The sequence below is a fragment of the Populus trichocarpa genome, chromosome 12, assembly GCF_000002775.5.
Source record: "Populus trichocarpa isolate Nisqually-1 chromosome 12, P.trichocarpa_v4.1, whole genome shotgun sequence".
Taxonomy (NCBI): domain Eukaryota; kingdom Viridiplantae; phylum Streptophyta; class Magnoliopsida; order Malpighiales; family Salicaceae; genus Populus; species Populus trichocarpa.
In genome coordinates, this window is record NC_037296.2 from 2,075,177 (window position 1) to 2,099,849 (window position 24,673).

A 24,673-nucleotide genomic window follows, 5' to 3' on the forward strand; every position below is an offset into this window, starting at 1 on the left:
TCTATTAGAGACAGAGTCACATGTAAATGGAGCCCAACCATGTCAGCATTTTCTTCTCTTAGTTGACTAAGGGAAATCAAATAATAATAAAAAAATCTGGGTACTGAAATAGATAGAGTAAAAGGTTGAACACTAAAGTAGAGAGATAATGCATTAAAAATGCAATCTTCTTATAAAAGATATAAGAAATTAAAAGGGGATCTACTTTTGTCAAGTGTCAACGAAAGAATTAGAAGTGAGGAAAAAAACTAAAAAATAAATTAAATTAAGAAAATTAAAAAAATAATCGAAAAAATTGAAATGTGAAAAAAACTAATTAAACTTATTACAATTTTAAAAAAACCGACCACTGTTGTTCGATTTTATAAGTCTGAAACCGGAAAAAAACCGAGTCAAACAGAGAAAAAGCCTAGCCAACCCGGAAAAAACGGAGTCAAACCGGTTTGAACCGGTTTTTATTCTAAAATACTTGAACCGAACCGAACCGAAACCGGTCGGTTTGAATCGTTTTCTGTTTGGTTTTGATTTTTTTTAAAAAAAACTAATTTTATTACTTATTTTAATAAAAACCAAAATGAATAAAAAATTATCATCATCTAGAAAGAAATATCACATGTATCAGTGGATGATACTGGCCACGTAAAAAATTAGACACTATCATTATCACTATCACTAAACACTTGACTATATAAATACCAATAAAGAATTACCCCCGCAATGAGGAGGTGTATTGCTAGTTCCAAATTAATTTCATTGCAAAAATTCTAATTTTTTTTAAAATATAATTCGACCGTTACCTCCCCCTTTAAGAGATCTCTTATAATAAAATATTATGCAAGAAAAATTTTTCAAACTGAATTTTATGTCCGTTGAGATCTTCCGAGGATTTTAAATTTTTTCAGGGAGTTGAAGCTTAAAATCGAGTATTATATATAAAAATGCCCTCCCTCCCTTTAAGAGATCTCTCACAGCTTTTAAATGCCATCAAGGCATATGAAACTATGAAAAACCCTATTTGAGAAATTTTATTTTTGGGTGCTGACCCGCTTTGAACACTATTCACTGGACAGTTAAACAGCTAGACCGTTAAGTTCGTTGGGCACCACTGCATTCAGATTTTTATTAGCAGTTTTAAGCCCATTAAATGACATTTAAATTTTGTATGTAATTTTTAAAAATATTTTTTATTGAATATTTTTTTAATATTAATATATTAAAATTATTGAAAAATATTAAAAAAAATATTAATTTGATATTTTTTTTAATGAAACAAGTAAAAGCAAGTACAGTGTTGAAAAGTTATGTTGTTTAACTTTGTTTTTTTGCTGCTGTATTTTTTTAACTTTGTTAATTCAACAGTTTTTGTTGGTTCTTATAATGATGAACCTGCCTGCTATGAACGGGGATAGCTTCAACAATGCTATCTGGTATTTGACATCATCGATAGAGGAAAGGGTACCGCTAGCTGGTTTGAGATGAAATGATCCTAGCTAGGATGTTATAGTAGTTTTAGACACTAAAAAATATGTTTTCAAGAAGAATTACAGGCCATTATCTCTCATCCTGTTCTAATGTGAAAGTGATTTAAAAGGAAGAGATTTCATCAAGAACCCACTACTCATCGCATACAAAGAATATGAAATAGCTGGCTGGGATTCTCATTCTATCCAATTGTCATCTCAGTCTCTCTCTTTTTCAGAGTTTCTTATCCTGCCGCTAGGGTTTCACTAGCTCCTTTTTCAGGGTTCTCATTTCTTCTACTACAGTTGTATCTGTTAATGTTCTTTCCAAGTACACCATGACCTCGCATGGTCTTCCTTTGTCTAGTCTCCCAGTGGATGAAAATTTAGAGGCAGAGGAGAAAATTGTATAATTCTTTGATGATGAAAAGATATAATTGCCAGTGGTCTCTATAGTTGTCAACTGAGTCTTATTGGTAATGTTCTGTCAGATAAACCTGTTTATAAGGTGCTGCTTCGTGATTTTATGTAGATAGTTTGGAGGAAGCCTGCTGGTTTTCAGATATTGCAAGAGTATATATGGGGATGGTTTATTTCATTTTTTCTTTGATTGTGTGCACGATCTCGTGACTGTACTCTTAAAGGAGGCACGTTTCTTCTTAAGAACAACTTGCTAGTATTACAGAGATGGGAACGAGAGAAAGCATTAATGGATATGGAGGCCTTTTATCGTGTTCCACTCTGGGTGCAACCATGGGCCGGGTCTTCCTGTTCATTGCCATACAGAAGAGATGGGGGATAGGATTGGGTCAACGCCTGGCACTGTGCTTAAGGTGGCATAGTTAGGTGCAAATTGAGTTGGATGTCCAGAAACCACTCGGACAGGATAACTCAGATTTAGAGTTGGACATGATATTGGATATCTTGACATTCATATCTTATCAATTACTTATTTATTTATTAGATAAAAAATTTAAATATTCATAAATTATTTATCACTATTTTATATATATGTGTGTGTGTTATATCCATATAAGGGAATCTTGGATATACGAAGGAGATTTGTATTATTTCTATTTATATGCAAAGGGGTTTCTAACAAATATTCAAGATTTTCAATGCTAGCTATAATTATTATATATTAAAGAGATTAATGTAATTCATCCCTGCTTTTATTTGCCAAGATAAGATCCCGAGTCTGCTTAAGATAAGGATTCCTAACTCAATTTCAAATTAAATTAAACTATGAGATTCTTATATTTATATAAAGTTGTAGATGAAAGGAGACTGAAGATATGCATGTGAAAATAAAACTCTTTTTTTTTTTCCTTAAAACAAAAAATCACGTAAGAATACCTACTATATAAATCCTAGTATACAATGAGAGTTCCGAGGTTCATAAATCCTTGTGCAAACAGTTTTCACTTATCCTGCGAAGAATCTCCGTAAAGTTCTACTTCATCTCTCAACTCTTGCTTGCCTAGCAAAACAAATCCTTCTCTCAATAAGTTCTTGACCTAGCTTTTGTATATGTTCATGGCTGAGATATCTGAGATTAAGGCCATGGAAATTGAGGCTGATCATGAGGAATGCTCGATAAAGCAAGTAGATCTTACAGTTCCAAAAACCGATGATCCCACCATGCCTGTTTTGACATTCAGAATGTGGGTTCTTGGTCTCGGTTCTTGTATCATTCTATCCTTTGTAAACCAGTTTTTCTGGTACAGGTCGCAGCCATTGACCGTTACCTCTATTTCTGCACAGATTGCTGTGGTGCCTTTAGGGCATCTAATGGCTAAAAAACTGTCTACTCGTAAGTTTTTTGAGGGTACAAGATGGGAGTTCACATTGAATCCTGGACCCTTTAATATAAAGGAACATGTGTTGATTACAATTTTTGCGAATTCTGGTGCCGGAACTGTCTATGCTGCCCATATTCTTACCTCTGTTAAGATATATTATCAGAGGAAACTTACTTTCATTCCAGCCTTATTTATTATGATCACCACTCAGGTTTGTTCATATTATCACTATTTTTCTTTTCTTTGTTATATTTGGAATGGTTAAATAGCATGCTTAATATTACATGATCAGTGAATGTTTGGTTAATCTATTTAATGTGTTTACATAATTTTGTGCATGTTTTTAAATTAATTTGAGAAGTACTCTTACTGGTTAATGAAATCTAAGATTGAGTCTGAGAGTCACGGAAGTTAATTTTACTGTTCATTAGCTGATTTATGAACGATTACTGCAATTTCCACGTGTTTGTTACCATCAGTGATCCAAATGCTGGAAATTACACAAGGATTGTGTCAAATTCTGCAAATGCATGTAACTTGGAAGAAAATTCTGAGTGGTTTCTGATCTTTCTATTGACCTTTCTGAATTTGTAGATGCTAGGATTTGGTTGGGCAGGAATTTTCAGGAAATATTTGGTTGAGCCAGGGGAGATGTGGTGGCCATCTAATCTGGTTCAAGTCTCATTGTTCAGGTACATTTGTGTATTTGCTTTCTATATTTTGAACAAACAAGCTCTGCTGTTTTTTAGCAAGTCTATACCCTCTAATTGGTATGAATCTATGATTAATGCAGGGCTCTACATGAGAGAGAGAAAAGGCCAAAAGGCGGTACAACCCGTACCCAGTACTTCCTACTAGTCATGATCTCCGCTTTTGCATACTATATCTTGCCTGGCTATCTTTTCACTATGCTATCATCATTTTCCTGGATCTGTTGGCTTGGTTCCAAGTCTGTTTTGGTTCAGCAGCTAGGTTCAGGCTTATCAGGATTTGGAATAGGTGCTGTAGGATTTGACTGGGCAACGATTTCATCTTATCTTGGAAGCCCACTTGCCAGTCCATGGTTTGCTACTGCCAATGTTGCTGTTGGATTTTTCCTGATCATGTATGTGATGACACCCCTCTGTTACTGGCTCAATGTCTACAATGCCAAGAACTTCCCTTTATATTCCAATCAACTATACACAGCTACGGGTCAGGAATACAAGATCCTTGAGATTATCAACTCGAAATTTCATCTCGATCGGGATGCTTATGCAGAGCATGGACCTGTGCATATGAGCACTTTCTTTGCTATGACTTATGGCTTGGGTTTTGCCACACTTTCTGCTACTGTTATGCACGTCTTACTCTTTAGTGGAAGGTATGCTCCATCAAATTTAGTTACTGTAGACTAAAATGACATTGGCTTTTCTGGTCTGATTTTTGTGTTCGTACCTTCCACGTGCAGGGACCTATGGAAGCAAAGCAAGATGGCCTTTGGAGCCAGAAGGAAAATGGATATACATACAAGGCTAATGAAGAGATATAAATCAGTTCCCATGTGGTGGTTTTTTGTCATTCTTGTTGCAAATATTGCTGCTATAATCTTTGCTTGTGAGTATTACAATGCTGCACTTCAGTTGCGTTGGTGGGGTGTTTTACTAGCTTGTGCCATCGCCTTCTTCTTCACCCTCCCAATTGGTATAATTAGTGCCACTACAAACCAGGTAAAAATTGTCGAAACCTTTGATTCTTATCAAGTCGATTGTCCATCATAATATGCTGAATTTCTTACTCTTGCCTGTGAACAGCAACCGGGATTGAATGTTATCACAGAATATATAATAGGGTACCTGTATCCAGAGCGGCCTGTTGCTAATATGTGCTTCAAGGTGTATGGATATATAAGCATGGCTCAAGCTCTAACATTCCTAGCAGATTTTAAGCTAGGCCACTACATGAAAATTCCACCTAGATCAATGTTCATGGCGCAGGTCAGTTTTTTGTGTGTTTCAAATCAGTGCATAACATGATGTACAAGGCTCAATAGTGAACATAATGACTTTGCAGGTGGTAGGAACACTTGTGGCTGTACTTGTATACCTAGGAACTGCCTGGTGGATGATGGATGCTGTTCCCAATCTTTGCGCTGCAGACAACGGCCCATGGAGATGTCCACAGGACAGTGTGTTCTTTAATGCCTCTGTCATATGGGGGCTGGTTGGGCCTCGCAGAATCTTTGGAAACCTCGGTGAATATGGCAATGTCAACTGGTTCTTTCTGGGAGGTGCTGTAGCTCCTCTCATAGTCTGGATTTTTCACAAGGCATTCCCAAGCAAGACATGGATCGGCCTCATTCACATGCCAATCATGTTAGGTGCCACAGCAATGATGCCTCCAGCTTCTTCTGTGAACTACACCAGTTGGATTATCGTAGGATTCCTCTCAGGATATGTTCTTTTCAGACATCGAACAGAATGGTGGAAACGTTATAATTATGTTCTCTCTGGCGGTCTTGATGCCGGGACAGCCTTTATGACTCTGTTGATCTTTTTTGGTCTTGGATTCTGGAATGTTGGTCTGCTATGGTGGGGAAGCAACCCGGACAACCAAGAAGGATGCCCCTTGGCTAGCTGTCCAACTGCCAAAGGGATCTTTGTCGATGGATGCCCAGTTTTCTGATGAAACTCTCTATCTTTCTTTTACTCTCATTTCACTTTCTACAGTAATTTTAGTTCTGTAAATATATATTCCCAGCTGATTGCTGATGCTGCTGACAATTACAGTTTATTTTCTTGATAATACACATTTTGGCTATGTTATTATGCATTTGCTACTTGAGTGATGTCAACTAGTTGTTGTTGTCTCATCTCATTCCGTCTCGATCTAGCTATTTATTTTATTTATATCTGGATATCCAAACTTTGGCTTTGATCATGGCTAGGTTGGGCAAAGTCAGCGAAAAAATAAAAATAATAATTATTATAATTTTAAAATTTAATTCGAGAGCTGATCTAGAAAAAAATCCAGGCCACAAGTTAGTTAGGAGAATCAACTTAAAATAAAAATGATTATTATCAAAATTTTAAAACTTGACTCGAGGATGGATCCCAGCAGAAACCTGGGTCACGGGTCGAGAGGGTTAGCTTGGGATCATTCGAGTCAACATAAGAATAAAAATAGTTATTATCATAGTTTTAAAACCTGATTCGAGGACCAACCTGGAACAAGACCCTGGTCACAGGTTGGGTGGGTCAACCTAGGTTGACTCAGGTTAATATAAGTATAAAAGTTGTTATAATTATATTTTTAAAACTCAACTTGGAGATCGATCGGGGCAAGGCCATAGTCATGGGTAAGGAGGGTCAACCCGGTTGACCTGATTTTTTTTTTTTAAAAAAATAACCAAAGCAACCTTGTTTTGAACGAAACAAAAATTCAAAAAAAAAAATCAACAAGATTTTGACTCATGTTTATCCTAAGTTGATCTAGGTTTTTAATTGGGTCAGATCGAGTCAATCCTTCTTTTATTTTTTTTTAAACTCGGACTAGTTCAAGCTTCAAGTCGCCTGGGTACCGGATCAATCTGCTATGGCAATCCGAGTTTTATAACTAGTATTATTATAATATTATTAATTTCAACACTCAATATAAACTAAATTGAAAACAAATCTAATTATTTTTAAAAATGTATAAATTTGACAATAATTCATATTAAGGTTAAAATAAACTTTTTTATATTTTATAATGTCTTGTTCACCATAATCAAATACAATTATTTTATCTTATACACTTTTCTTTTTCGTCTTATTTTTCATCTTATCTTCTCTATCTCTACTGTCTCCATTTTATTTTTATCATTGAATGCTAACCAAATGCTACTCAAGTGTTCATTCACTTCATGATTAAACTTATTAGAATTCGACAAGATGAGTACCATTAATTAAATGAGTAATTTAGGCATTTTGTAAAAGTATAGTGTTTATTTTTTTAATAAATATACTTAAATGATCAGCTTATACATCAACCAATTTTTTTTTTGATAATTTTAATTAAATCACACTTTTATATTGAAAGAAGGGAAAATATATAAAAGATTGTCCCAGATTACAAAAACTCTCTAAAAATTTAAAACCTTGCAAGATAGATGTGGCAAGAAATTGAGATTTTTGTTGAACTTTAATATCTTAACTCGAACTCTTACTAGTTTGATCACCTAGGAACTACCCAAATCCCGCCTAATCAGCTGGATTTTTTAAATTTATTAATTGAGATAATAAGAAATTCCTGTTTTATATGTCCTTGATGGATTTCTATAAATTCAATTTCTTTTTGCAAAATAAACAGAATAATTAATAAGAGAATTTATTTCGCACGTTTTCTTAGCCATAATTGTTTTTATTTAGAGTGTTCTATTTGTTTCCTAGCTAGTTTATTTAGAATTTTAGGAACTTCCATGTTTATTTAATTAATTCTTGGAGCTCATGATGTTTCCTACTAGCTAAATTAGGTTGAAAATAAGATTACGTGAAGAGACAGGTAATTGGCTGAGTTTAGAGTTCAAATTCTAATTGATCTGTTACTTTCGAATCATAACTGGAGCTATGTAATTCGATTTTAAGTGTTTCCTATATTTTTGGAAAGGAGAGACACAGGCCCACAATTCTTACGAGGAGTAAAGAACTAGTTTTGCTGTTTGAAAGCATGTAAAGTCCAGATCAATCATGGAGTCTTTGCAGCTGACACTGTCTCGGTTATCGGCCTGTGTATGAGAGTCATAGAAGTCAAAAAATTGCAAGAACAGATGCGTTGGAAAGATGATTTTGAAGGGCTACAATTGTTCCAGAAATAGAAAGTTCGTAATTCACACGTTTTCTTACCCAAAATCAGCCCGCAACCTAAGGCAAAATACCTGGCAGATTAGGAAAACGATTTCCTTTCTTTTTTTATGTAAGGCCCGAGGTACATAAACTCCATTATAACAGCTGCTTGGGGCGGCGGAGCATTCAGAACATACACAGGGAGTCAGCATCTTGACGACGAAAAAAACAGAAAAAAACAAGAGCAGAACAATTTTGAGCAAGAGATTGCGCAACGACTTAAGATATGACTACTTCCAATCTATTGAATTTCAACGTTTAATGTATCATGTTTGTTTCCTTTTCAGTTTGATGATGTAATAATTTTTTTGTTCTGAAATTTTCATGTAACCTAATTATGATTGCGTGAATAATTTGTTGATTAAAACTTGATTATGAACGATAATTAACATCAATAATCTTTAAATATATTTCTACGTATGCTCATGTCTCTGTTATTTATTTATTTATTTTTCTAAAATCTCTTAATTCTCCTCCTACTCCTTCTTGTTTTCTTCATTCAATCTTACACATACTTTATGTAAAGAAATAGGAAATAAAATTACAAACCTCATCTTCAATGCCGTCTTGATTGGGGGATGGTTATTGGCTGAATGTTTTGAAAAGTAAGTGGATTGAATTATTAATGGAAAGAAGGATAAATAAAAGAGAGATGATAATCAAACTTTAAAGATAAGAAAATCATCACTCTAAGATCAATAATCTTATTTGATTTATATATATATATAATAAATCTGAAAAATATACAAAGACGTATATTTTCTAAATTTCTCCATCCTTTTTACTCAAAAACAATAATCAAATGCTATTTCAAGAATGCATATAAGCCACCATCTTAAAATTGAGTTCATAATGGCTCACAATTCCGCATAATCTACTGAAGGAATATATAACAAGCTAAGATACAATCTTAACTTTATTTTATATATCAACTCAACAATTCTCTCTCCTTCGTAGTGTTACAGCTTGAACTATGAGTTACATTTTATATATATTCAGATGAACATGCAAGAAAAGACAACTGTAAACCAAGTGAATTTCAACCGGCACATCAAAGTTGTAGAAGAAAAACCTAGTCTTGTAAACTTGAGAGATATAACTCAACTGGTCAGATTTTAAATTTGTTTTCTAGAGGTCACCGGTTTGAATCTCATAAATCTCAGGGCCACTGAAAGCTTACATGGTTGTTAACTTCAGAATCCATGGGATTAGTCGAGGTGCGCGTAAACTAGTCCAAATACCCACGATAAAAAAAAAAAAGCCTGGTCCTGTATTAAACCACTACTTTGACAAAATTATAAGTAGAATAAATGAATACTGGTTAGTGAAATAGGTAAGTCGAATAATTTAATTTAATATGGTTTTGATTTGCTTGACTTTCATATGGTCTCAATCTTAATAGAGTTACCTCATATAAATTTCTTGTTCAAAGATTTCATGTTATATTGTTTCTAGATAGCTTACGTTATTTTTCAGAGCTTTTTCTTACAGGTCAGAAGGAGAATTAAGTGTCGATGTCTCAGGAAATTAAACACACTCATGAAAAATCAAAGTGTTGGCTTTTCGTTGGAAATGATTTTCGAAATGGGTGACAACTGGATGCTTTTTACTAATCACATTTGCTCAAGATAAGATCACGGGCTGGTCTAGGATAAGGTTACTAGTTCTTGTTCGTTTTTTTTTAGATTCTTACTGTAAATTCTCAGGAAAAATATCTTTGTGCAGTATCAAACTCATCAACTAGCTAGAACTAAAGGGGTTTGGTCCTTCGGTTTGTTCTTGTGATCAAGAAAATTTGTTCTCTTTTCTTCGCTTTTTAAATTAAGATCTTGAAGCTAACATAAGGGATTGAGTTGAGGATTTCAATTTGGTGCTTTTCTGATTTTGAGAGACAATTTATCTTTTTTTAAATTGAATTAAACTTAATTCACTTGGTTTTAAAAATTTTATTCAGCGTCAACTAAAACAAATGGCATAAACTAAATAATTCTCCGCGCTACGTTAAAAAAAATCTTTTACATGTAAAAAGGTAATACCAAGATCAAGTGAAATGCTTTAATAGTTTATTAAATTTAATTCAGCAGGTTAAATTTAAAATCTCTGGATCATATATACTTTTTATTTAGCTTGAACTTTAAATAAAAGTGTATATAAATTACCTCGACATGACCCGATCAACTTAACAAATTAAAAAAAACTTGGATAATTGGTAAAAATACGGTTTGACTTTTAAAATATTTTCAAGATGATATTTTTAAAAAAAAATTTAAGACAACGACACATTTGATCAACCTGAATCAATCTAGGTTAACCCATCAAACTCACAACCTAGATCATGAAATCCATTATTGAGTTTAATAACTTTGTTTTATGGTTTAGGGTCATGATAAAAAAAAAAAGATACTTGCAAAATCGAATATACCAACTCAATACCAAAATGTTTTTTTAGACTATAATAACCCTATAAAAAATAAATCGAAATAAATTATAAAATCTAATTCTTGATAATTATATTCTTATTTGAATCATTTTTTAATTTAATAATATGATAAAAATAATAGATGTCGCCTATTTTTTAAAATCACGATAATCTTATAAAAAAAATATATTGAAATAAATCATAAAATCTAATTCATAATAATTACATTTGTTTTTTTTTCTGTCATTCTTTATTTAACAATTTCTTGTTAATAATTTCCCTTCCTCTATTAATTCTTAATTCTTGTTAATATATATTTTCAGTTACTTTGTAAGGTTTTTTTTTCTAAATAATATCCTTGAGCACCATAAAAAAAAAAAAAAAACACTTCTTCTATTGTAGGTTCGGGCCTCCTAAACCTACCCCATCAACAAGATATTTCTTGGCTTTACTTGGCTAAGAAGATAACAAAGCATTAACCAAATCAATGCACTATGATAGATAATACGATTGCAAAGAATCTTCAATGATAAGCATCCTCCTCCAGCGAGGGAGAATATGGTTGAATAATATTTAATTCAAAATTTATTGGGATAACATCAACCATTCATTGTGAAGATTAATTAAAAAAAAAATCTAAGAGGTATTAGTTAAACGTTGTTTTCCAAGATACAAAACATCGTGAATTTAAATAGTATTTTTACCATATTACTTCTCATTCAAAAAAATTCATGGCATGGCTGGTGGTGGGTATATTAATTACTGTTATTTTTATTGGACTCGTTAGTTATTATTTAATTAATTGGGTCAAATTAATTTTTTTTATTTTTTAAATATAATATAATTACTAATTTAATCTTGGTTGAAAAAAGAAGAAGCACTCAGGCTGTTTTAATTTTGATTTTTTACTTAGTTTCAGCACAATTAAATTATATCATTCCTCTTGGAATTAAAAAAACTTATACTTGGATTTAGGGGTATTTTAATCTTTTTAATTTGATTATTTTGTAATTCTCAGGTTTTTTTATGGGTGATGGGGTCATTATCTTAAAAAAGGAAAATTATTAAAAAACCAAGTACCAACTCAATGCTATTATGTTTTTTTAAGATCATGATAACCTTATAAAAATAAACACTAACTCAATGCCAATATGTTTTTTTTTTAATTATGATAACCCCATATAAAAAAAACTAAAATAAATAACAAAGTTCAATTCTCTATAAGTTTAATATTGAAATACAAAAATAAAAAAATAAATTATTATTCCAATAAATAATAACATATAAAGAGGGGAATACTAATTTCTCTTCCTCAATTAATGGTTAATATATATTTTCAGATGCTTGTAAGGGTTTTTTTTTCTAAATAATAACCTCGAGGACCATAAAAAACGTCTTGTATTGTAGGTTAATTCGGGTCTACTAAACCTACCCCATCAACAAGATATTTCTTGGCTTTACTTGAGCATTAACCAAATTAATCAATGCACTATGATAGATAATACTATTGAAAAGAATCTCCAACGAGGGAAAACATGGTTGAATAATATTTAATTCAAAATTTATTGGGATAACATCAAATCATTCATTGGGAAGATTAATTAAAAAAAATCCAAGTGGTATTAGTCAAACATTGTTTTCTAAGATCCAAAACATCGTGACTTTAAATAGTGTTTTTACCATATTACTTTTCTTTCAAAAAAATCCATGGCCTCGGGGGTGGGGATATTATTGTTATTTTTACTGGAATCATTAGTTATTATTGAATTAATTGGGTCAAATTAGTTTTTATTTTTATTTTTTTTAACTACAATATAATTACTAATTTAATCTTGGTTGTAAAAAAAAAAATAGCACTCGGGGTGTTTTGATCTTTTACTTAGTTCCAACACAATTAAATAATTTATTGCTCTTGAAATTAAAAGAACTTATACTTGAGTTTAGGGGTATATATTTTAATCTTTTTAATTTGGTTATTTCTTAATTCTCAGGTTTTTTTATAGGTGATAAGGTTATTTTCTAGAAAACAAATTATTAAAGAAAGATTGAGGGTGCGTGAATAATTATTATAAATTTTGGACAATGCATGTGACACTGTCTGATAAATAAAAAGCTGCTTCCATAACGCGGTGACCGAATCGTCTCGGCAACCCTCCACTTCTGGGAAGTGTTTGGTGTTGAAAACATGGAAATTATAAGCATTAAGCATCATCAAGAGACAAGAAATTGACAGATTCTTTATTCTCATGGGGTCTCCAAAAGCAACTACATGGAAGAATAACCACAAACTCAACTGATTACTATAGCCTATTTCATCATCTATACACCTGGTTTTGTGGAAATTATATTTTTTTTTCTGCAGGCCCTTTTATTTGAGAGTCTAGCTACAAATATATTTTTTTCTGCAGGCCCTTTTATTTGAGAGTCAATCTAATTTTTTTTTCCAGTTGTTGTATGATCGGAGATTATTCTTCCTCGTAGTTGCTTTTGGAAACCAAGCCCTCACATGTAATCTTGCTCAAGTTGAAGTCACCGCATAAATCCTCTCCAGAGCTAAAATCAAACTCATTTCCTGGACTCTGGCTCTCAAACTTGAATTCAGAACTAAAAATGTCGCCGCTCGAACCATGGCTTAGTGAATTATGATACTCACCACCAAATACTCTTTCATCCAGTAAGTAATCACGCATGAAATTGTCTTGGAAGCTTGCATTATGATCAAATGTACTGTTTGAATCCATAGGCTCACCTAAACTTGCAAAGCTGTCAAGTGAAAGCCACTCTGCAAACGTAACCTTTGGTGCTAAGGAGCTTCCTTTAGGTTCTTTAGGAGACTCAACATCTCTGGAACTGACCGGTTGATATCAGCTGATGGTTTTTCCGTGCTCATTGATGACTCAAGACTTGAAGCTTGCATTTTGAGTCTCTTCGGAGATGGTGAAAGTTCCATAATGTCTGAGTTTGAGCTGTCAGATTGAGTTCTTTTCAAAGACTCCATTCCTTCATCTTTAAGAAACTTTTTCTTCAAGTAGGAATGCCAATGATTCTTTATCTCATTATCTGTTCTTCCAGGCAAATGCTGCGCTATCGGAGACCACCTAGTCAGTTCAGAACAGATTGTCTCCATTAGTTCCGCTTTATTGACACAAAAGACATAAAATCTCTGCTTTGATCAGGAATAATGCAGTAGTTAATTAATGCTAAATGCAGAAACACTAATCCCATAATGTTTCTGCGAATTCAGCGCAAAGAATTCAGGGGTTTTAAATCGAATCATATTCTTCTATTTCCTTGCATCATTGTTTAGGTTACAAAATTCAAGTTGACCTGCAATGGCCTGTTGCCTGTTCATAAAAAAAGTCCTCTGTAGTTGCCTTGCTAGACAGTTCAGAAAATGCATGCTAGGCTAGCGCTGAGTAATAATCTATATTATTTGACCTAAATGATAATGATCATCCAAGCCCTAACTCCTACAAATTAATTTTCAAGGGTCGGTGGTCCTTAATTATATAAGAGTGATGCTTTTTAATAACTATAATTATCTGCGATGAAGGGCCTGGATCGTCTCTTCTTCTTCTGCAGAAGGCATCCCTCTTTGTAATCCTGGTCTCAAGTAATTAATCCATCTTAATCGGCAGCTCTTCCCATTCCTCTGCAAGCCTGCATTAGTACAATATTTAGTGCTTCATGATCATGAAGACCTGGAAAAGTCAACTCATAAGGGCTTTCTAGTTATTTTATGAGGAAGCCACCATCAATCCTTTTCTCTTGAAATCTAGAGAATATTCTACTGCGAATGCTGTCTGGATGATGCAAGCTGACATCTAAATTTCTAACTAGTTAACCAGCTGAATTAGCCAATCGATGATGAGAGGTTGGTAAATCTTAAGCTTGGCTTAACTCAAGAGTAATGAAGACTTTTCAGTAATTTAATTTGATGACTTCTTACATAATACTTGGCCATTATTTTATTTAACAAATTATATGTATAAGAGTATTTAAAAAGAAATTGTAAACAATCATCTTAAAATTTTGATTAATCAAAACTATATAACACTTACTCATCATTGAATATAGTAAAGGTACGGTGAGTTTTTTTTTTTCTTATCTTTATTAAATTTAGTTTTTTAAAAATAATATTTTTTTAAAAAATAAATCATTATTTAATATTAAATTAATCAAGTGTTGAGCTTTTTGGTTGAGCTAAAAAGTAGAATTTAACGAATTACATATTTAAAAGATTAATCTGAGTTTGCTTTCTTTCTTTTTCTTTTTTTCTTTTTTAAGCTTGTTTCTTTTTGTTTCATCCTCCTATATTTTTTTTGTTTTTTTATAAAAAATTTAAGTTGTTTTGAAAGTAATATGAGTTACCTTGAGTTTTTTTTTAAAAGAAATTTTGTTTTTGAATTAAATTAAATTAATTGATTAATATAACCATGAGATGCTTGCTTCATAATATATATATTTTTTGTTTGCTTTCCTAATCATTGCTCTAACAGCACATGTGATCTTTTTCAATTACTCAAATTTTAGAATTTTTTTATTTCTTTAAAAACGCTAGTGTCGAATAAATATTTTTTTTTTATGATAAAAAAAATTATTTGTCCCATGGCATAGCAGTAACCATCTCACTAATAATTTCTAAATGGGAATGAACCTATTTATATCACAAGAGTTTCTCGTTGCATCAAATTCAAATTTGCTCATTGATTTATAAAGTTTTTGTTTTTATAATTTAATTTGTTTTTTTAAATGTTTTTTACTTATAAAAATCATCAAACTGATATTTTAAGATGTTTTTCAATGGTTTCAATGTGATAATATAAAAAAATCTTAAAAAAATATTACTTTAATTTATTTTTATTTGAAAAATACTTTTCAAAAACATATACATGTTTTATCAAAAACACTATTATTCCACATAATAAGTAATGTAAAGCATGTTTTCTTCAAAACGGTAGCTTATTTTTTCGCAAAAATAAAAAATTTGACAAAAAAAAAAAAAAAGGATTGGAGAAACACCTCTAGGAATAAAAAAGAAATCTCTGTCCCCTCTACAAAACATTATCTTTCAAACCTTATTTTAGGCTGCCGCCAATGGCATCCCCTTCCTTGTGTTTCATATATATATATATATATATATGAGATTTTATTTATTTATTTCATACAATCAAGGTTTGATCATTTCAGATTTGATTTATAGATATGACTCTTCGTTCATATAAGAGTTTTGTACATTCAAATTTGAGAGGTTAGGTCATTTATATAAAGATTTGAATATTAAATGATTAAAATCTTTCATTATCTTTTGTATGTGTGAACTCGAAGAAAAGTCAGTTGCTTGGAAACTTTGATTAGAATGTTGAATAGACTTAGATATTGTCATCCATGAAATTAAAGACATTATGTTATCTATAATATATATAATGATTAAACTTGGCATGATACGAAACAATGCAAGTAAACTTGAAAAAAAATATTAAAAAAAAAATGAGTGAGATTTTAATATCTAACATTAAAAATTTAAAAAGCATTTTATACATAAACTATATATGAAAAAATTAATAAATATTTTATGTATATATATATATATAATTATCCCATAAAAAATTAAAAAATAATCCATATGAAATACACACACACCCCATATTTTAAGAAATATTTCATATATATAAATGAAAAATATATTATATCTATTTAGTAAAATATTTCTTAATTTTTCAATGCTAATAAATATTCAAGAGTCCAAAATGACTACAGCTTTCTTATTAAAAAACTGTTGATGGTTGATGGATCAGGACACATCAATGAGGCCATTAATGGAGCTTTAACATAATCATTGCACCATGAAAGAAACTCTTGCAAAGAATCTTCAATATATTTTTATTTAACTCTCTGCATCCTCCTCCAATTAATTAATTAACGAGGGGAAAAATAATATTTAATTCAAAATTTATTGGGATAACTTCAATCATTCATGAAGAGTCTTTATAAGATAATCAATGATGATTAATATGCTCCCTCGACTATACGCTAGCTCTACCTGTTTTGCATGAACAATAAATATTTTAAGAATTGAAAAAAAAAAATCAAAATCTTTAAACATAAACTGAATTCGAAGAATTCTTACTTTGATTCACCTAGGTGATAGATGTTCTTAGATCTTGATCTTTGTATAAACAAATACAATAGATGTTTTTATTTACCTATATTTAAAGAGATACAAGGATGAAAAATATATTTATAAATAAAATTAATCAAATATATAATCTATCAACTTGTTAAAAAGTATTTAGAAATTGTTAATATGATGTGAAAGCAATTCAATATTCTTGTACTCCTTGTTGAAAATGATTTGCATGGATAAGTACAACTACGATGTCTTGTCCGAGTTAATCAGTACTTACAGGTTGTTGTTTGTAATAATTCTATTTTTTATTTCATTGTAATTAAATTATTTGATTTGAATTTAATTAATAAATAAATTGAGTTTAAGAGATATAATTTAATTTATTTTTTAATTACCTTTATCTTATTTCTTGTATTTTAAAAACAAAGATATATTTTTGTAGTATTTTTATAAATTAAATTCCATTTAGAATTCAATTTTGTTTTTATTAAAACAGTTGATGGATGAATGGCGCTAATAAATGTCTAAGACAAGTTTGTTGTGAGGAACCTAACTGGTGGGAACTGGGGGCCTTTGTCTTGGTCGTAAAGATAAGGCTGTACTTAGACTTCATAGAAGCCATGGAATCTAAGGAAATTCAACCTATGGACTATATGCCTATATGTCTTCAACTTTCCTAACATTTCTTTTATTGACCATATATGTATGTCGAGAGAAGACCTTTCTTCTTTTTTTTTCTTTTTTTTTTTTTTGTGTGAACCAGGGCATCCCAGACTTTGTCCAGACTAATCCCCGCTCCGGGTGGCAAGGGCTCTCCAAGAGACCGGCTGCAGACGAAGAGAGGGGTCGAACCCCAAACCTCGTAAGCGATGAGAGCGCGCCTAACCGCTCCTCCAAAACCTTTCTAATTACACATAATCTTTATCTCAATAAAAAAAAAAAGAGGGTTAATTTGGATGCTTGCTTTGGTGCCAGTTAATTGTAGTTAATCTCTAATCATAATTAATTTCAAAAATTATTTTGTTATGAAAAATTATATCTCTAATAAGCAGTCATTTCGTGTTTGTTACTGCGAATTGAAAAGTATTTTTAAAAAATTTTAATTTTTTTTTAAATTAATATGTTTTTGATGTTTTCATATCATTTTAATGTGTTGATATCAAAAATAATTTTTAAAAAATAATAAAAAAAATTATTTTAATATATTTTGAAGTATAAAACACTTAAAAAAAATAACTCCTATTATATTTCCAAATATTCTCTATGAGTCAGACATGGAAAAAAACTATATCCTAAGATCTCTGTATCGCTTATCTACTGCAATGGGTGTAAATCTTTTTATTTTTTATGGGGAAAAGTTACAAGAATGCCAAAAACACCCCTGTTACAATTCAAAAAAAATATTTTAATAACTAATGATAAATCATTTTTTTTATATTGAGAATTTTTTTTTCCAACTGGCTGCCACTCCTGAACTGAAATTTCAGATCCAACCACCAGCCCTGCATGCGTACATTTACTGCTACCGCTATTAATCTCATCAACATAGGGGACAAAGAAGCAGCACTAGCTGCATCTAGAAAATGAAAGTCACTTTTTTTTTATATATATTTTAAAAATATTTAATTTTTTTTAAAATTAATATTATTTTAATATTTTTAAATTATTTTGATTAGTTGATTTCAAAAATAATTTTTAAAAAATAAAAAATATTATATATATTTCAAAATAAAAACCACTTTAAAAAAACAATAACAACAACATTTATAATCAAGCTAAAACGTAGTGGACCAAGCTGTGAGTGAACAGCTACCAGATAACAAGGCATGTGACACTGTGCCTTTATTTTCCAAGCTCACATAATGAGGTCTGCAAAATATCCGAATCCAATAAAATTCATCGAATCCTTGTGCTGACCATTTCACACTTAGCTGGCCTTTAAGCGGAATCTTTCCTTGTATTCTGCTAAGAATCTCCTTAAAATCCTAGAGCTCTTCTAGCGGATACTTACACTACACTACACCCGTTTTTATACAAGAGCAAAGACAGACAGTTCTTGGGGCATTCACTATCTGCGAATCTTGAGATCATGGCTGGGGCAAATGAGGTTCAGGCCATGGAAATAGAGGATGAAGAGGAGTGTCCAGTAAAGCAAGTAGATCTTACTGTTCTGAAAACTGATGACCCCACCTTGCCTGTTTTGACGTTCAGAATGTGGGTTCTTGGTCTTGGTTCTTGTGTCCTCTTGTCCTTTGTAAACCAGTTTTTCTGGTACAGGACACAACCGATGTTCATTTCGTCTATTTCTGCACAGATTGCTGTGGTGCCATTGGGGCATCTAATGGCTAAAAAACTGACCACTCGCAAGTTCTTTGAGGGTACAAGCTGGGAGTTTACCATGAATCCTGGACCTTTTAATATTAAGGAACATGTGCTGATCACAATATTTGCCAATTCGGGTGCTGGAACTGTTTATGCTACGCATATTCTCACTGCTGTTAAGCTATATTACAAGAGGAAACTGACTTTTGTTCCCGCCTTGTTTGTTATGATTACTACTCAGGTTTGTTTCCTTTTCCTTGTCAGATCTTTGCCCTGTTTAATTAACATGCTGGTATTTCTGTATGATCTTGAATGCCCTTTCGCAGAAAGTTCATAGAATGGTTTCTGATGATCCTTTAGTTGCTCTATGGATGTATTCCAGGTACTAGGATTTGGTTGGGCTGGTCTTTTCCGGAAATATTTGGTGGAGCCAGGGGAAATGTGGTGGCCATCTAATCTGGTTCAAGTGTCTTTGTTCAGGTAATTATGTGTATTTGCAATCTGTATTAATCGATCGGCTGCTGTATTTATAGCACGGCTGTATCTTTAATTGTTTGTCTGAATCTATGATCAATGCAGGGCACTACATGAGAAAGAGAAAAGACTGAAAGGCTACACAAGTCGTACCCAGTTCTTTCTCCTAGTCATAATTTGCAGCTTTGCATACTATGTCTTGCCTGGTTATCTTTTCACCATGTTAACATCCTTCTCTTGGGTCTGTTGGCTTGGTTCCAAGTCTGTTCTGGTTCAGCAACTAGGTTCAGGCTTGCAAGGACTTGGAATAGGCGCTGTAGGGTTTGATTGGGCTACAGTTTCTGCTTATCTTGGAAGTCCACTAGCTAGTCCATGGTTTGCTACTGCCAATGTTGCAGTTGGATTTTCCCTAATAATGTATGTGATGACACCCATCTGTTACTGGCTCAATGTCTACAATGCCAAGAACTTTCCATTATATTCAAATGAGCTTTTTACAGAAAAGGGTGAGGAGTACGACATCCTTAACATCATCAATTCAAAGTTTCACCTGGATCGGGATGCTTATGCAAAGTTTGGGCCAATACACATGAGCACCTTCTTTTCTATGACTTATGGCCTTGGATTTGCCACACTTTCTGCTACTGTTATGCATGTCCTACTCTTTAATGGAAGGTAATAAGCTCCATCACATAGATATCAACCTTTAGGTGAAGCTGTTGTCTTGTGTGTCCTAATTTTTCTGTTTGTACCTGCCACATGCAGTGACCTATGGAAGCAAAGCAAAAGGGCCTTTGGGGGCAGAAGGAAAATTGATATACATACAAGGCTCATGAAGAAATACAAATCAGTTCCCACATGGTGGTTCTACATCATCCTTGTCATAAACATTGCTGCTATAATCTTTGCTTGTGAGCATTACAATGAATCACTTCAATTGCCTTGGTGGGGTGTTCTGCTAGCTTGTGCCATCGCATTTTTCTTCACTCTGCCAATCGGTATCATCAGTGCCACCACAAATCAGGTAAAAATGTTCAGACTTCTGCTTGCAAGCTAAGTTCAGTTATATATAGTGCAACCCCATCATAATATCCTGATATTTTTGTTCTCTTCGGGGTAAACAGCAACCAGGTCTTAACGTTATCACGGAATACATTATAGGGTACATGTATCCAGAGCGGCCGGTTGCTAATATGTGCTTCAAGGTGTATGGATATATAAGCATGACTCAAGCTCTAACGTTTCTAGCAGACTTTAAGCTAGGGCACTACATGAAAATTCCACCTAGATCAATGTTCATGGCACAGGTTAGTTTTTTGTGAGTTTCAAATCAGTGCATAACATGATGTACAAGGTTCAACAGTGAACATAATGACTTCGCAGGTGGTAGGAACACTTGTGGCTGTACTCGTATACCTAGGAACTGCCTGGTGGATGATGGATGCCATTCCCAATCTTTGTAGTCAAGACAACGGCCCATGGAAATGCCCGATGGACAGGGTGTTTTTTGATGCTTCTGTCATATGGGGGCTGGTTGGACCGCGCAGAATCTTTGGCAACCTTGGCGAATATGGAGGTGTCAATTGGTTCTTTCTCGGTGGGGCTGTAGCTCCTCTCATAGTCTGGATTTTCCATAAAGCATTCCCAAGAAAGGAATGGATCAGCCTCATTCACATGCCAGTCCTGTTAGGTGCAACATCAATGATGCCTCCAGCTTCTGCTGTGAACTACACCAGTTGGATTGTTGTTGGATTCCTCTCTGGATATGTTCTGTTCAGATATCGAACAGAATGGTGGAAACGTTATAATTACGTGCTCTCTGGTGGCCTTGATGCCGGGACAGCCTTTATGACTCTGTTGATCTTTTTCGCTCTCGGATACTGGGATGTTGACCTGACATGGTGGGGAAGCAATTCGAGCAACCCAGAAGGATGCCTCTTGGCTAGCTGTCCAACTGCCAAAGGGATCATTGTAGATGGCTGCCCAGTTCTCTGATCAAACTGTATATTTTTACTCTCCTTTTGCCCCGTTTTCGAAACAATAATATTTACTTCTGTCAATACATACAGACAGCTGGTTGCTGCTGTGCTTGATAATGGGTTCCTAGATGAAAAACTTTGTTGAAGATTTCATCTTATTATGCAATCAAATGGATTAAATTCTTCCAGAAGATCATTATCTTTGGAACTGCTATAGTTTCAGACCAAGTATTGGAAGGAAAAACCAGAGTGGATGTGGACTTTCATGTTTGAGTTTGAAGTGATTTCAGGAATGGTGTTCACTTGCACAAGAACTCTTTTGGATGGAGACTCTCTATCCATATTTAAAAAAAAAAAAAAAAAACTATTATGGCTCAAAATTTTATTGTGAACCAAGAGGGAATTCATCGGAAATTATGCTTTCGCTATTAGCTCCAAAATAATTAAGCCTTTTCAGCAAAATTTCTTAAACAGGGGAATGAGGGCTTTATCGTTTTTTCGATTTTTTCTAAACTGTTAAATTACTAATTTAACCTTGTCTACAATCAAAATAAAATAGCATTCAGTGGCTTTTTGGTCTTTGACATAATTTTAACAAAGATACAATATACATTACTTCATTGGCCTTATAATTTAAAAATCATTGCCTTTGTTTTGGTTCAAAAAAGAGTATACGCAAACAGAGACCCCTTCCAGTTATCTAAATCCCCTGTGCAGACCCTTGAAAGAAGTGCCTGTATTTTTGCAAACAGAGAGCCTCTTCTAATTATCTAAATCCCCCTGTCAGACCCTTTAAAGAACTATCTGTATTTTTCATTATCATTTATCTTCCTCTCACAACCAATCTTTCAACAGCTAGTTATATTAATATTTGAATGCCAAGGAGCACGCCTTAAAATGAAGAATCCAGTTCAAGATACTCTTCTTGAAAAAAGTGCTAGTTAATTGTCCCAGTATAAGGCCCTGTTTGTTTCTGCGTTTCAAAAGCGCTTTTGATAAAATTTGAAAATTTTTTATTTTTTTATTAACTTGAAATTAATATGTTTTTAGTGTTTTCAAATCATTTTGATGTGCTGATGTCAAAAATAATTTTTAAAAAATAAAAAAACATCATTGGCATGCATTTTGGCACGAAAAGCTATTTGAAAAGCAACCGCAACCACACTGCCAAACAAATCCTAAATACGTTGGTTTACGCGGCTGCGGCAGCTTTTTAAACAAACCACGTAAACAATTCGTTTGATAATATTAAAACACAAATTACTATGTATGTGGGGCCTGTTGACACCACTGGTTTGTGAGAAGCAGCTCTCACGCGGCCACGTCTTATGGCAGGTGATAATTCACTTGGGCACTGTTTCTTAAAGTGAACAGTGCCGTGGTGAATTCACCTGGACACTGTTCATGTTCATGTGAACAGTGCAGGTGAATCTCACTTGGTATTGTTCACGTGAATAGTGTCTCAACTGTTATTGGACCGTGTCTGACTCGTTAATTTTTTTTTTAAATTGTGTTTTACTCGAAAAACTAGTGTTTAATATTATTCAATAACACTACAATATCATACGTGATGAAATTGTAGATAAGATAACGAAATAATAAAAAATATTTGATATAAAATATTATTTATTTAATGATGTAATAGTGGTAGTTAAATCTACAATATTTAAATTAAAAACCATCAATATTAATATATATCTTTTTTAATTATTTTATAACCTCAATTTCAAAAGCATTCTTAACCAAACACATTAAACTATTTTTTTTTCAACCTCAATTTCAACCACAGTTTTAACCAAACATCTATTTTTTTAAACCAACCTCAACTAAAAGTACTTTTTATAAAAACAACTTTTTTCAAACCACAACCACAACAGCTACTCAATACCAAACAATACCAAATGCACACCAAGAGTGTTGGCATAATAACAGGCTATAAGACCTCCATAACAAAATTTGTGAGGTCACTGAACCGACAAACAGAAGATATAACATGTTCTACCATAAGAAATATAATTTCTAGAGGTTTCATAAAAGTTGGTGTGCTTCTGTCCAGAAATGATACCTCATATGCTATCCAAGCAACAGAAGCAAACACTACAGCAGCCAATGCATTTGAGAACTTCCTATAGATATCCAACTTAACAGCATTTCTTTTCACCTGGATGAAATTAATTTATTTAAGTTCCTGAAAGTTGAAACGACACGAAACAGAAATGGAAAAACTGACATGATAAAAAATAACAAGCAGGATAGCAACAAGACTAGAAAACATTAAACGCAGAAATGGTTACCTGTAACTGTTCTAATGTTTTTGAAAGAGCTGTAAAAATCTACAATATTAAAAATGCATCGAGCAAGGCATCGGGAAGAACTAAAAACAGTCTTGCTCTTCCTGATAGGTCGTTAAGAGTCCCCACATACTCGGTAATATCAAGCAACTCGAATGCCAAAAAATAAGTAATTCCAAGAAGAAGCACCTTGGAGGTAAGACCACCAAGAGTAGGCCTCACAACACCATACCCCATAGAAACACAGAGTACAAGGAGGCGGACAATAGTTTTTCTTACAGCTCCAACAGTGACAACCCAAGTAGTAAGCACAACTGGCCTCATTCCAGTGCTGTTAAAATTAGCATACTCAAAATACCAAAGAATCATCTGAAACAATCCTAAACCAACAACAACCGAGATACAATGTTGAAGTTGCAGTATATCTTTCAAATCTGCGAAATAAGTAATCAATCACTAAATAAAACCTCGTTTTGGCTCTAATTGACTCCGACACTGCAAGTTCAAAAAAAAACAAAGAATAATAATAAAAAAAAGAGAGAGTGAAAGAAGGAGAGTCGTGAAGAGAAACAAGAGTCTAACCTTATTTGCAGATTTGAAACAGTGATCAAGAGTCTTCTGCTCCTATGCTCTTCGCGATTGAAATTGCTTTTTATTTAATTAGGTTTTCTCCCTGTCTACAATTCTGCATCGTTTGTCGTTTTGGCCTTTTAAAAGGTCAAAACGACGTCGTTTAACGTCTATGTATATATATAAAAAAAAAAGTCGGATCTCACCCGGGTCGACCGGGTTTCGCCGGGCCAAGTCCCCGGCGGGTTTTTACTTAGACCCGGACCGGTCCTAGGCTCAGGTCGACCGGGTCCCGGGTCGACCCGCCGGGCCGGTCCTGGTTTCAAAACTATGTGTTAACCTTTAAAAAAATTAAATCGATCCA

The 24,673-nt window shown here is 33.1% G+C and overlaps 3 protein-coding genes and 1 pseudogene across 3 annotated transcripts; 2 read left to right on the forward strand and 2 right to left on the reverse strand.

Annotated features, from left to right (window-relative positions):
- Nucleotides 1-2,865: 2,865 nt before the first annotated feature.
- On the forward strand, nt 2,866-6,082 carry LOC18103649 (oligopeptide transporter 9). The gene is made up of 6 exons (XM_006376595.3): nt 2,866-3,473; nt 3,857-3,954; nt 4,056-4,625; nt 4,713-4,971; nt 5,056-5,238; nt 5,315-6,082. The coding sequence occupies exons 1-6, from the start codon at nt 2,991-2,993 to the stop codon at nt 5,924-5,926; spliced, it is 2,205 nt and encodes a 734-aa protein (XP_006376657.2). The 5' UTR covers nt 2,866-2,990; the 3' UTR covers nt 5,927-6,082.
- Nucleotides 6,083-13,008: 6,926 nt separating this feature from the next.
- LOC112323645 (MYB-like transcription factor ODO1) lies at nt 13,009-13,670 on the reverse strand. The gene is made up of 2 exons (XM_024582737.2): nt 13,399-13,670; nt 13,009-13,306 (listed from the first exon to the last, which is right to left on the reverse strand). The coding sequence occupies exons 1-2, from the start codon at nt 13,668-13,670 to the stop codon at nt 13,009-13,011; spliced, it is 570 nt and encodes a 189-aa protein (XP_024438505.2).
- A 4,852-nt stretch (nt 13,671-18,522) lies between these two features.
- LOC7496418 (oligopeptide transporter 9) lies at nt 18,523-21,639 on the forward strand. The gene is made up of 6 exons (XM_002317763.4): nt 18,523-19,236; nt 19,378-19,475; nt 19,575-20,144; nt 20,235-20,493; nt 20,594-20,776; nt 20,853-21,639. The coding sequence occupies exons 1-6, from the start codon at nt 18,763-18,765 to the stop codon at nt 21,462-21,464; spliced, it is 2,196 nt and encodes a 731-aa protein (XP_002317799.2). The 5' UTR covers nt 18,523-18,762; the 3' UTR covers nt 21,465-21,639.
- Nucleotides 21,640-23,361: 1,722 nt separating this feature from the next.
- Nucleotides 23,362-24,430, reverse strand: LOC7496419 (uncharacterized; annotated as a pseudogene).
- Between the last annotated feature and the right edge of the window lie 243 nt (nt 24,431-24,673).

Excerpts from the sequence above, each read along its gene's own strand:
- LOC18103649 (XM_006376595.3), top strand. The coding sequence starts at position 2,991 with ATGTTCATGGCTGAGATATCTGAGATTAAGGCCATGGAAATTGAGGCT. Across the intron at positions 3,955-4,055 it reads GTTCAAGTCTCATTGTTCAG|GGCTCTACATGAGAGAGAGA; the intron begins GTACATTTGTGT and ends TGATTAATGCAG. Across the intron at positions 4,626-4,712 it reads GTCTTACTCTTTAGTGGAAG|GGACCTATGGAAGCAAAGCA; the intron begins GTATGCTCCATC and ends TTCCACGTGCAG.
- LOC112323645 (XM_024582737.2), bottom strand. The coding sequence starts at position 13,670 with ATGGAGACAATCTGTTCTGAACTGACTAGGTGGTCTCCGATAGCGCAG. Across the intron at positions 13,307-13,398 it reads CCATCAGCTGATATCAACCG|CTTTGCAAGTTTAGGTGAGC; the intron begins GTCAGTTCCAGA and ends TTCACTTGACAG.
- LOC7496418 (XM_002317763.4), top strand. The coding sequence starts at position 18,763 with ATGGCTGGGGCAAATGAGGTTCAGGCCATGGAAATAGAGGATGAAGAG. Across the intron at positions 19,237-19,377 it reads TTGTTATGATTACTACTCAG|GTACTAGGATTTGGTTGGGC; the intron begins GTTTGTTTCCTT and ends GATGTATTCCAG. Across the intron at positions 19,476-19,574 it reads GTTCAAGTGTCTTTGTTCAG|GGCACTACATGAGAAAGAGA; the intron begins GTAATTATGTGT and ends TGATCAATGCAG.